At 42.2% G+C, this 14,010-nt stretch overlaps 1 protein-coding gene across 2 annotated transcripts in view; it reads left to right on the top strand.

Annotated features, from left to right (window-relative positions):
• LOC112249405 (carboxyl-terminal PDZ ligand of neuronal nitric oxide synthase protein) overlaps nucleotides 1–14,010 on the top strand; it is a 239,935-nt gene that overhangs the window by 30,688 nt on the left and 195,237 nt on the right. For both annotated transcript variants that reach the window (XM_024419268.2, XM_024419262.2), the window contains exon 2: nucleotides 1,825–1,896. In XM_024419268.2, the coding sequence (XP_024275036.2) occupies nucleotides 1,825–1,896 (72 nt within the window). The remainder of the gene's footprint in view (nucleotides 1–1,824; nucleotides 1,897–14,010) is intronic.

Below are 14,010 nucleotides of genomic sequence, written 5' to 3'. Positions count from 1 at the left end.
CTGTTTCTGACCGTTTGAGCAGACACATGCACATTTGTGGCCTGCTGGTGGTCATTTTGCAGGGCTCTGGCAGTGCTCCTCCTGCTCCTCCTTGCACAAAGGCAGAGGTAGCGGTCCTGCTGCTGGGTTGTTGCCCTCCTACGGCCTCCTCCACATCTCCTGATGTACTGGCCTATCTCCTGGTAGCGCCTCCATGCTCTGGACACTACACTGACAGACACAGCAAACTGTCTTGCCACAGCTCGCATTGATGTGCCATTCTGGATGAGCTGCACTACCTGAGCCACTTGTGTGGGTTGTAGACGCATTCAAAAGTGACCAAAACATCAGCCAGGAAGCATAGGAACTGAGAAGTGGTCTGGTCACCACCTGCAGAACCACTCCTTTATTGGGGGTGTCTTGCTAATTGCCTATAATTTCCACCTGTTGTCTATTCCATTTGCACAACAGCATGTGAAATTTATTGTCAATCAGTGTTGCTTCCTAAGTGGACAGTTTGATTTCACAGAAGTGTGATTGAGTTACATTGTGTTGTTTAAGTGTTCCCTTTATTTTTTTGAGCAGTGTATAATGGCATTGCAAAAGTAGGCAAAAGTTTAACAGGAAACAACTATGCCATCATTATCATGTCATCAAATGGATGGCGATGTTGTCATTAGCTAGCAAATTTTCTCAAAAATAGCTATCAATGGTAATGTTAGCTAGCGAAATTCCGGTGGTCTCCACTCAATCTTAGCTAACGTTTTAGTGAATCTAAAGTCAATCTGGCAGCATCAAAATTATGACAAAAGCTTTTCCTACAAATGATTTGCCTCCTTTTGCAATCTTAGTATATCCAAGCCTCTGTAATGCACTTTTGATTAAATCAGCGCTCATTGAGAATGCGTTGAGTAGAACGCTCATTCAGTTGGACATGCTTCTCAGATACAGGCTTGCTTGTTCTTGAGAGTAGCCATAGCTAGCTACCATAGTAATCCCTCGAGAGTAGCTAATTTCAATGCATCATTCATTTAGCGTGCTAGCTAGCTAGTTGACTGTGCTAGAGGTAATATAATGCTAGCTAATTGTTTCAATGCACCTTCCAAATGTAAAATTACAAGACAAAAAGGACACCTACCTAAGCTTTTCCTCTATGTCCTCTTGGTTGTGAAGGTTAGGCAGCATGCTAGGTAATCTCGTTCCCAGATACTTCCACCAAAAGGCGCACTCCATGGGGGTCTAGAATATGAAGTAAATGCCTGACTGTGTTTTAGGTCACCACATATCCTTCTTGGATGCATTTAAGATGTATTTGTTTGTATTCATGAAGCTTCCCATGTCGGCCCAGTTGATCAAGAAGAAATAAAGCTATATCAAGGAGGTTCAGTAGTTTTTTCCATCAGTAGAGTCTTAGAGAACTCAGTATTCTCCGCAATGGATGTAAACTAATGACAACACCATCTATATTGCTCATGACACTAACACTGTATCTCCCAATGCCTCAAACCGAGGTGAAAATAAAAGTCGATTAACTCAATAATGTCAACCTGTGCATGAGAGGAAGCCAAGCTTAACGTTTCAGCATAATAAAGGCTATTTCTCTTAATAACGTGCAACCGGATTGTCTTGTATTAGCTAGATCTTTCTCATTATAACGTTATCATTCTTGTATTAACGAGATAATTGATTATTTCATTATAGTTTCTTTAATTATTTTGTAATAGTGTGATATTATCTTGTAATAATTATATACCCCCAAAAATTATGCCACTGTATAATATATCACAATGGTCAAATAAATATGGTAACATTTCTATCGTTGCTTTCTGTTTTGTTCCTAACCAGTACATCGGCAGTCTGGACGTGGCTCGGCCGAACAGCAGAGTGGAGATTGTGGCTGCTATGAGGAGAATACGGGTTAGTTGTCCCCTTCATCTAAACAAACTAGTCACCTACCTCCCCTCAGCTACTGTTGTTCCGTTGTCAAACCTGCCACATAATGCCCCATTGGCATGTAGGCCATGGGGTAAATCTAGCTAGATATGTGTTGGGGCTAGAACATAAAGGGCGACAGGTAGCCTAGTGGTTAGAGTGTTGGACTAGTAACCGAAAGGTTGCAAGATCAAATCCCCGAGCTGACAAGGTAAATAAATCTGTCATTCTGCCCCTGAACAAGGCCGTCATTGAAAATAAGAATTTGTTCTTAACTGACTTGCCTAGTTAAATAAAGGTCCAATTTAAATAAATAAAAAATGAAGAAACTATTTGAAAATTGCTGGGTTGGGGTGTGGATTCAACTCAAAATGTCATTATATGCTTCTGTGTATTGATTTTAAGAAAGGCATTGGTGTGTATGGTTAGGTATAGTATTATGATGGATTGATGGACTTCCTGACGGGCCGCCCCCAGGTGGTGAGGGTAGGCAACAACATTTCCACCCCGCTGATCCTCAACACTGGGGCCCCACAAGGTTGCGTTCTGAGCCCTCTCCTGTACTCCCTGTTCACGTACGACTGCGTGGCCATGCACGCCTCCAACTCAATCATCAAGTTTGCGGACGACACAACAGTGGCTTGATTACCAACAACGACGAGACGGCCTACAGGGAGGAGGTGAGGGCCCTCGGAGTGTGGTGTCAGGAAAATAACCTCACACTCAACGTCAACAAAACTAAGGAGATGATTGTGGACTTCAGGAAACAGCAGAGGGAACACCCACCTATCCACATCGATGGCACAGTAGTGGAGAGGGTAGTAAGTTTTAAGTTCCTCGGCGTACACATCACAGACAAACTGAATTGGTCCACCCACACAGACAGCATCGTGAAGAAGGCGCAGCAGCGCCTCTTCAACCTCAGGAGGCTGAAGAAATACGGCTTGTCACCAAAAGCACTCACAAACTTCTACAGATGCACAATCGAGAGCATCCTGTCGGGCTGTATCACCGCCTGGTACGGCAACTGCTCCGCCCACAACCGTAAGGCTCTCCAGAGGATAGTGAGGTCTGCACAACGCATCACCTTGGGCAAACTACCTGCCCTCCAGGACACCTACACCACCCGATGTCACAGGAAGGCCATAAAGATCATCAAGGACAACAACCACCCGAGCCACTGCCTGTTCACCCCGTTATCATCCAGAAGGCAAGGTCAGTACAGGTGCATCAAAGCTGGGACCGAGAGACTGAAAAACAGCTTCTATCTCAAGGCCATCAGACTGTTAAACAGCCACCACTAACATTGAGTGGCTGCTGCCAACACACTGACTCAACTCCAGCCACTTTAATAATGGGAATTGATGGGAAATGATGTAAAATATATCACTAGCCACTTTAAACAATGCTACCTAATATAATGTTTACATAACCTACATTATTCATCTCATATGTATATGTATATACTGTACTCTATATCATCTACTGCATATTTATGTAATACATGTGTCACTAGCCACTTTAACTACGCCACTTTGTTTACATACTCATCTCATATGTATATACTGCACTCAATACCATCTACTGTATCTTGCCTATGCCGCTCTGTACCATCACTCATTCATATATCTTTATGTACATATTCTTTATCCCCTTACAGTTGTGTCTATAAGGTAGTAGTTTTGGAATTGTTAGCTAGATTACTTGTTGGTTATTACTGCATTGTCGGAACTAGAAGCACAAGCATTTCGCTACACTCGCATTAACATCTTCTAACCATGTGTATGTGATAAATAAAATTTGATTTGATTTGATTTGAATGTGTTCTTAACTGACTTGCCTAGTTAAATAAAGGTAAAAACATTTTTTTTTTAATTGGCAAAATCGGCGCCCAAAAATATTGATTTCCGATTGTTATGAAAACGTGAAATCGGCCCTAATTAATCGGCCATTCCGATTAATCGGTCGACCTCTACTTTGAACGGGGTGTATCAAGAATGGTCCACCACCCAAAGGACATCCAGCCAACTGGTGGGTGGGGGGGATAGGCTAACGAGTAGCCTTCAGAATGTATCCTATTGGAATATAATCAAATAACAAGAGGCCTATTGCAACCAAAACAACAATCAGGACCCACAGGGAAACCCACTGATTGGTCATTCCCCACCCAGCACCATTATGGAAGGTCAAGATTCGTTTTGCCTGGTGGATGAAGCCGCATCTCAGGTTTAGCTTGCGTGGCTGGGATCTCACCTTGTTGTAGGTCGCCCTCTGTTTCAGCAGTTCGGCACTCAGATCTGGGTAGATGCTGATCCTATTCTCTGCATAGGTCAGATCCCCCGATTCCGCTGCGAGGCAAACAATTTACGTTGTGACTTCAAAACTGTGGATTCGTATAATCATACACCCTGAGATCCGTTCAAATTAAATCACATTTTATTTGTCACATACACATGGTTAGCAGATGTTAATGCGAGTGTAGCTTCTAGTTGTGCTTCTAATTCCGGCCATGCAGTAATATCTAACAAGTAATCTAACAATTTCACAACAACTACCTCTTACACACAAGTGTAAAGGAATGAATAAGAATATGTACATATAAATATATGGATGAGTGATGGCCGAACGGCATAGGCAAGAGTGGCCAACTCTTTCTGTTGTCGGGTGTTGAGAGCCGCCATGTTCCCACAAGTGAATTTTGAATGGACAGAATATGCCAGCTGCTGGAGTGAAATAGACCTAGGCCCAGTTTCCTAATAGTAATGGAACTAAGGCTTATGAGTATTTTATTTTAACGATGCACCTTTCCTACAACAGCCAAAGATGTAACATGCTTTTCCCAAAACGCCACGCAGAGAGAACTGTCGCTAAGTGCGTCTTTGGAGCGTCGCTAAGTGCGTCTTTTGGATACTGATGGAACGGAAAAAAAGGGAGCGCTGCTATCGGATCAGCTTTCTCCATTCAAATCTTTCCTTAAAATTTGTATTATTTCACTATACTGACGACAGATCAGCTCCTAGGGAGATATCACCACCTACGGCTGCAAATATTGAGGTGGATTATTCTAATGCTTACTCAATAAAATGTATTCAATCACTGATTTGGCACATCATTGCGCACATGTTCGGCTACATATCATAAAAGATATTGAGACAAATTACAGATAGTACCCTACAAGTATCAAAATAGAACTCAATTGATTGAACATGAAAGGCATTTCAATATGATTGAAATAGGCCTATAGCCTACTGTTTATATTTTATTGCAGTCATCTCGGTTTTTATTTGAAGCATCTTTTTATACATTGCTTGTTGTGTCAATTGCAAAGACAAGTTATCGGCAGTCACAGATATATGGATAAGCCGTGTGATTCTATGTTTAGCGGAGATCTTCTGTGTATAAAGTGATGCGGGAGGGGAAAAAACAACGCACTTAGCTGTTCGACGAGTGGTCTGAGGCAGGCATTATATTAAGTGCAGCTTATTTAAGTGCAACGTTAATGAGGGTTTTGGGAAACAGCTCTGAGATTTAAAGATGCTCCTACAAAGGTTCGATGAACTTAATGATTCACTTAGCCTCAACATGCTTTTGGGAAACCTGGCCCTGTAATACAGTGAGCGTCACACACCTTAATTTCAGTTATTTGAAAATAAGCCTGTTTCTTCATAGATATTTTGCAAAAGAAAGCCACAAGAAAGCCACACATTTCAATGCATGCCACTGGAACTGGAGTAATTTTTGAACAGACTAAGGCCATTTTTTACAAGCATTCCGTACAATAGAAATAAAGTATTTCATTGTTTACCATTGCAAATCCACTGTGGCAATTTATCAAACAATTTGAATGAATGGAAACTAATTTTGGTTTAGCTACTATTTTATTATCCCCCACATGGAGAGAAAGAGAACTGCTCTTATTCAGGGACTCACGAGGCTCATTTGAATTTCCTGATGCACCAGGAAAATTCTCCGCAACAAAAGAGTGATCAAGTTAAGATCCGACATCTGTAGGCCTACTTCCAAAGTTTTTAATTGTTCTTCTTAGCTCAGCCTCTGAATGTCATAGAGATTAAGCAAAGACCATTAACCCCCATATGCATCAGAGGCGTGTCTTTCTTGTGCCTTGTTTTTTGCCCAAGGCATCGTCGTTATAGATCACTTTCTATATTCAGAATCCATTTTAGTTTCTTCATAATCTTAAACTAGCAAAAATGAGGCTATGGCATACACTCACGTAGGCCTACCCCCTCAATTCAAGCACTGGTATTAGCTTAACACACCAAGCCCTTCACAACACGAAGGGAGGTATTTAAGTAGTGGTGACACTACTGGAGGAACTGGCTGACAAATCTATGGATGGCCTATAATGTAGTATGTCAAACACGTAGGCCTACCTCTTATTTCTTAAATAGTAAGAAATAGGCTCTAACACAAAGCCCTCTTGTTAGTTAATTCAAATTCAAATGAAGACTTGAAATGATTTACTCAAATTAGCCTAATTTCAGCACCACGTGCTGGCTACCTCCCAATTGATTTCTCCACGGCTGCCGCTTCTCCGCGGCTGCCGCTTTTCAGCACCACAAGACTGTCATGGAAGTTACTTGAGTCTAGCTTATTGTGAGATCAATAACTCTGATAAAAAAGACAAATCATGGGCAACAAAACATGTTGTTTGGTGGCCTTTGGAGAGGCAAATATCAGAGGAGTGTGACAAATAGGAACCCAGAGCCAACGGCGGCAACCCATGTCAGTACTGTGCATAGCTAACGTATAGGGAAAGTACCAAAATCCCTTGATGTAAACCGTGGATAAAACGCACTACCCTCCCCTGGGTGGCCATTCTACCGCCTCCAGTACAATTTGACCACACCACCAGAAAGTGTGACAAATCAATCAACAAATGATTCGCCTTGCAGGACTAAATCGGCATAGATAAGCAACACTGGAACAGACAGAATTTATTACTCAGGTTTTTAGGCTTTTGTAAAGTCTACAGTGCCGCTTTTTCATGTTCTCGTGTGAGAGTGTAGTAGGGCTGTAGTGCAGATGGTCGGACGGTGATCAGGGATGGTGATCTTTGAAGTGAGGCAGTGGGGTGGACATACTTAATAATAGAAACTGCTTTTGGAAGTTTCTCTCTTTTTCTTTGTCCGTCTTAAAATGTAGCCTCTGAACTCAATATTCACCACCATCCTGTGTTTCTTGTCTTATGACCATTTACTTTTTCTATGTCCTGTTGATTCCTACACTGCATGATAATGTTGGCTGTTTGGTAAAAGTAGGCTATGTCATCACTGTTTTAACAGTACATACAAAGGTGATAAGGTTCATATTCGCTCCTGGTCCTAGCTTACAAAGTCCTGTAAGTGCATGTGAAGTTAGATTTCTATCTCAAAAGAGATTCCTGTGGAACATCACGTCTCCTCAGGAGAAAGTTTTCATCTTTAGTTTTTTTCAAATATGTTCAATTCTCCCATACTCCCACCACACCACATGGCTTGCTATCAGTCATTGTTTGTTATTTTTAGACCTTGTTACTTAAGAGGTTCCCGTAAAGGTGCAAACTGCTTGAGAGCCGAGGATCGCTGCCCAGAGTGCGTAATGCTGCTGGGGGATAACAGCAGCTGTTGTTGTTGGCAGGAGAACAGGTTATATGTGAAAATAGTTCAATCGGGCCTTGTTACATTTTTACATTACAGTGTCCTTATTACTGTGTAATTATTCCAGTAAGTACAATATAGTCCTAATAAATATTGTAATTTGTTCATGTTGAACATTTTGGTATTAGCTTGTTTGTACTCATACTGAATGACTGAACTGATAGAATCATAGGGGTCAACTACTGGTTGTATAGCGCCTGCAAATGTAAATGTGCCCTTTGCATAGCTCCCTCTTTACTGTATGTGCGGGCATACAGGGTATAGGTCTGGGTATAGGGCATTGGTATGGGTTTGAGTGTGGGTATGGATATGGTGCACATGGATATGTATGGGTATGGGTGTGAGTATAGGCATGGTGGTGACTGCTCCTCCAGCCCTTGTGTCTCCCACGCCACATCATCTACAGTTCTCCATGAAATCCTTTTGTCTCAAATTAACTACAGAGGTTTCATTTAAACAGCATTACAGCCTTGTTAGAGAGCGATAGAAAAGAGAGGGAGAGAGGGGTACAGACAAATACAGAAAGAGAGAGAGCGCTAGACAGAAAGACGGGTAGAGAGAACAGAGAGAAAGACAGACAGACAGAGAGACAGAGAAGAGAAAGACAGGCAGAGGCATTGTGTTTCAGTGATTCACTCTCAGCATCTAATTTATTTGGCTCTTCAATTATCCTGCTGCCTGGTGTTTACCTGTGTCTATGTGATTGACAGTAATGAGATGGGATCCAGGCGCCTGTCAAATTAAACAACCTCTACTCCATTAATGTCCTGTCCTGTTCTCTGAAGTGGGAGGGATGCTGCTGGGTGTTAAAGTCTTAATGTGATGCTACTGCTGCTCTCTGAGGATATAGCAAGCCTACATCAGGGATCATCATCTACATATAACACTGGTCCTGGAAAACTGCACAGTGTGCAGGCTTTTGTATGACATTTTAGAATGTTTTTCCAGAGCGACTTACAGTAGTGAGTGCATACATTTTTTCCATACCATTCCCCTGTGGAAATCAAACCCACAATCCTGGTGTTGCAAGCGCCATGCTCTACCAAATGAGTCCAGCACTAACACACAACTAACACACCACTGCTTACCCATATCCTTCTTATGTGTAATGTCTGGCTTCCCCACATGGAGACTGGGTTGGCAGATAGTAGGTCTGTTTAAATAGCTCAGTGGCTTTAATATAAGCTTTCAGCAGTGTGGCTGTACTGTAGGGCCTTAGAGAGTAGTGCTGTGGGAAGGAGTGATAGCTAGCTAGCCTAGTGTTGTACCAGATGCTTGACTCACACAGAGGTCTAGATCAGTGATGGGCAACTCAAGTCCTCGGGAGCTGGAGTGGTGTCACACTTTTCCCCCATCCCTAGCAAACACAGCTGATTAAACTAATTGCCTTCTTAAACTTAAAATCATGATTAGTTGATTGGAGTCAGAATATGTTGGCTGGGGCTGGGGAAAAAGTGGTCGTGACTACACTTGACGTACTCATCGGGCAACATCATCAGCACTCCTCCCACAAGTCTCCAGAAAAGTTGTGTTTTGGGACCGAGAGGCACCTTTTCATTATAACGTTGAGGGATGTTTTGTTTGGCTAGAGTTATGCTAAATAATTTGCAATCTCTTTAGCGCTGCTTGCTAGCTTGCTGGCTACCTAGCTAAAGTAGTTAGCTACAGCCATCAGTTGTTGTTGTGTTATTACAATATTTAGGCTATTCCACAGTTTGTAGAATGCATATGGCATTTGAATATAGCGTGGGAACAGACACAATGTGGACATGGTGGACACATTTAAATGTATATGTAGACACATGACGTGTTCGGAATTCCATGATCAGAACTCCATTATCAGAATACAAAAGCTTCATAAACTGTTAAGTTTAGACACGGTCAGTGTGACACCAAACAGGCCCTAGAGGACTGGAGTTACCCATCCCTGGTCTAGATTACCTGTGGGGCTATATAGTCATTTGTGTGGAGCAGTAAGATATGCAGAAGGCTCAGCATAGATGAGGATTCCTCTCCCATCTATCCTCTCTGGCTGTCAGTGGGACTCATTCTGGAGTTCCTGCCCTCTCTATCCTCCCTGAAGAGCAGCTCACACACTCAAAGACCCAGTGTGTACGTGTGTGTGTGTGTGTGTGTGTGTGTGTGTGTGTGTGTGTGTGTGTGTGTGTGTGTGTGTGTGTGTGTGTGTGTGTGTGTGTGTGTGTGTGTGTGACACCCTCTCTCGACAGCAGCAATGTGCCGTCAACAGCACTGACCCAGAGTGTGGAAACAGAGCCAAGACATAGTCGGACGCCATCCTTCGTTTCCCAGAGAGACTGACCACTCTATATCAAACCTTACCCTCCTCTCCTTTTTTCCCTTCCTCCCTTTCTCTCTCTCTCTCTCCCACTCCCTCCTTTTCTCCCTTCATCTCTCTCTCTCTACTTTGCTCCCTGACTCTCACTCTCTCACCTTTCCTTCTTCCCTCCTCGATGTCCTTTGCTAAGCAATACATTAAGTGAGTAATTTCATTCTCCCTTCAGTAAATGGAGGATTGAAACTTTGGCTGATTCACCGTTTCTCTTCTGAGAAGCAGCACAGACTTTTGTCAGGCCCTGCTGTAACTAATGGAGATGCTGCTCTAATTTCAGACCCCTTTTTAATTAAGTTCCACAGCTCAAGACCAAAAATTTAAAAGTAGGCTACAAAAAAGTTTACTAAAATTATTCCAATCCTGATTCAAATGCAATGGCTGTTTAGCATATTGGAAGGATGGCTTTAGGACCATGCAGAGCATCTCTCGCGAGAGAAGCTGCCAGCCTGCACAGCCTTTCTCTCAGCATACAGTGCTAGACAGTTTGCTTTTATTTTCAGCCATTTAGGTAGTGCGCCGATTTCTTTGAATTTGATGTTGGCATTTGAAGTTGACCTCGTAAGCTTCGTGGCCAGCTGTTTTATGCACCGGTTACACATTGATGTTGGCATAGGCAGCACGTCCATTAGGCTAGGGGAAGATAAGCTTCCCCTAAAGTAAATTAAATTACAGAAATAAATAAAATCATTCAAAATACTACACCGGAGGGCATGATTTGGCCACAAATTATCATTAAATTTTTTGAGCTAATGAGCTGTGAATTGTTTTAAGCATGTCATTTGGGCAGCGCATTTGGCAAATAGCCTACCAAAAAGTTGATTGTTGAGTTGCAGTGGTCAGTGAAAAGCAGTTAAAGAGTAGATAGCATAAACTTAACCATATGTAACATATGGATTTGCATTACAATACGCATCAAAAGTCCCAATGCAAAGTTATACCTCACTTTTCTATTTTTCTAGATATTGCATAAAACTTCTGAAGAATGCCAAAGTCATTCCAGAAAAAACATTTGCGGGGTGTGACGTAGTATGTAGGTCCCGGCAAGCCAGCCTATTCCCTATGTTGTAAACTCCAACAGAAATAAATTCAAATGTATAACTTAAAGTTAAATCAAATCGTTTGCACTCATGACTACTGATTTCAATTAAATGTTCAGCTAACTTACTTTATGAATATATAGTTACAAATCAGCTTGCAAGGATGCTAGTCAACTAGCCTGTTAACAGTAGTCCTACTAGCTAGCTAACGGTAGTCCTACTAGCTAGCTAACATTAGCCCTACCAGCCTGCTAACATTACGTTAGCATTTGATGAGTCAGCCAGTTGCCATCAACAACTAGTTTACAGCTACATTAAAGTAAACCAAAGTTTTTGAAATACATAACCACATCTAACCAGTTATCAAAGAATGTTATATGCAATTAACGTTATCTTAGCCAGCTACCTAGCCAGCCAGTTAACGTTAGATATTTTAGCCAGCTAGCTGGCCTAGCCAGCTAACGTTACAACAAGGGAAGATCAGCAAGCACAGGCAGTAACCCATAAAACAGACTGAGTTAACTACCAAACAAAGCGAGAGCTAGTGAGAGCAGCACTTCCGATGTAAGAATCCTAGCTAGCTATTTTAGCCAGCTAACTAGACTTGCCAGCTAGCATTTGACTGCAGAGAAAACTTCCTCCAGAAATAAATTGTTAAAATGGGATCACTTTCCCGTTTCTGAGAGTGCACTGGCGCTTAACTTGTAGTGTAGGATGTGGCTCCACATGTTGGGAATGTTGATTGGTAATATTGCTAGCTACTTTGCTTCTGAGAATACACCCTATAATGTCACCTCCTTCATAACTACAGCTGAACCACATAAAAAATAACGTGTTGTAGGTGCTCGTGCAGCAAGGATATTCCCATGCTGATAACCATGGGGTCTGCGCTGTCAGGAAAACTTTCAGACAACGTCCACGATGACAGAGAAAGGAGTGGGCTGTATGACGCAACATTCTGGCTTCTCCACGGTCTGCCTGGATGTCAATATAGAAATAGAATCCCTACTAATCTAATGCAATAATGAACTCAAATAATGTTACACCACTCCCCCTACCACTAGTAGTGTACTTTTTAGAAAGTTCAGAACCGTTGCCTACAGGCAGTTTATCACCTGGAATTGGGGCTATCTGGGGCAGTGCCAATTCCAGCGTGTGCAATGGAACAAGAAATAGGTTCTCAAATGAGGAGAACATGCCCTACACAGGCTTCAAGTTTCCATAAGAATAATTCAAACACGTTGTTACCTTTTTATTAATATATATTTTATGCCAATACTGGTACAACACTTTCATCATGGGTCTTTTTTTTATCTGTCAACATTCCACTTTGTGGACACAGTCCCCATAATAATGAAAGTTATAATAGGGACAAAATACATAACTAGTTCAATACAAAATACATAACTAGTTCAATTTACCCGGCTTATCTCGATCACTGCTGACACTCGAGATGTAAAGTTACCGGTAGGAAACAGAGGTTGCAGGCTTCACCTTCACACTCGGCAAAGCACCTGGTTTCAGTCGCATTCCGAATCATGCCTTCCGCTGGTTATAGCCATCGAAATCCTCTGGGGTTAAATGAGCACCACATACAGTAGTGCCTGCGGTTCCCTTACTCCAATCCAGTCGCTTCATCCTGACAAACCGTTTCACTTCAAAGCTAGCTTCTCGTTTTTAGGCCACAAATGAGTCGTAATGAATGTTGGGTCTGAAATTAAAACTAACACTGGCTGCTTGCTACAACTAAATTACTAAGTCTTTGACCACATTGTGTTGTTGCTTCGGTGAGTAAAAACGAATGATTCCTACCTATTAAATACCTACCTATTAAATAAGCCTAGGCCCATCACAATACTTCAAAAAAGCAAATGGTTATTGCTAAAAAGAGAAGACAAAGAAAATAATCTAATCTGTTTCTGTTTCAAAATTATCATCTCCCAATTGAGTGAACAGTAACCTATGTTATTGGCACCAGCAGAGAGCATCATCCATATACCCGGTAACAAATCAAACATTTATTGTGGAACTGGGATTCCTGGGAGTGCATTCTAATGAAGATCACCAAAGGTAAGTGAATATTTATAATGCTATTTCTGACTTTTTTGACTCCACAACACTGTGGGTATCTATATGGCTTGTTTTGGTCTCTGAGCGCTGTACTCAGATTATTGCATGGTGTGCTTTTTCGGTAAAGCTTTTTTTTTAAATCTGACACAGCGGTTGCATTAAGGAGAAGTGGATCTAAAATTCCATGCATAACACTTGTATCTTTTAGCAATGTTTATTATGAGTATTTCTGTAAATTGATGTGGATCTCATGTGGCTCTCTGTTTATATCTCTATGGTTGCCTCGATTGGTTCTCAATCAGAGGCAGCTGTTTATCGTTGTGTCTGATTGGGGACCATATTTAGGAAGCCATATTCCTTGGATAGTTTGTGGGTTGGTATGTCTATGTGTAGTTGCATGTCAGCACTCATGTTATATAGCTTCACGTCTGTTATAATTTATGTTATTTTGTTTAGTGCTCTTCGTTTAATAAAGAAGAATGTATTCTTATCATGCTGCGCCTTGGTCTCCTCGTTATGACGAACGTGACAGAACAACCCACCAAAATAGGACCAAGCAGCGTGCTAAAAAGGAGTGGACATCTTGGACCAGGGAGAAAGAGGAGTGGAAGACATCCTGGACCTGGGAGGAGGTAATGGCAGGGGACAAGACCCTGCCATGGAAGCAGGTGGAGATAGCACAAGAGGAACGGTGTCTATATGAGGGTACATGGCTGGCAGGAAGCCCGAGAGGCAGCCCCAAAACATTTTTGTGGGGGGATACACGAGGTGATTGCATGAGTCAGGTTCGGAGACCTGAGCCAACTCCTCATGCTTACTGTGGGGAGCGTGTTACTGGTCAGGCACCGTGTTATGCGGTGGAGCGCACGGTGTCTCCAGTGAGCTATTCTAGCCCGGTGCGCTCTATTCCAGCTCCTCGCATTGGCCGGGCTAGAATGGCTTTGCGTACTGTGTCTCCGGTGAGTCTACACAGCCCAGT

This window comes from Oncorhynchus tshawytscha, linkage group LG01 (genome assembly GCF_018296145.1).
Source record: "Oncorhynchus tshawytscha isolate Ot180627B linkage group LG01, Otsh_v2.0, whole genome shotgun sequence".
NCBI classification, from domain to species: Eukaryota; Metazoa; Chordata; class Actinopteri; order Salmoniformes; family Salmonidae; genus Oncorhynchus; species Oncorhynchus tshawytscha.
This window is presented reverse-complemented; position numbering and strand designations above follow the sequence as displayed.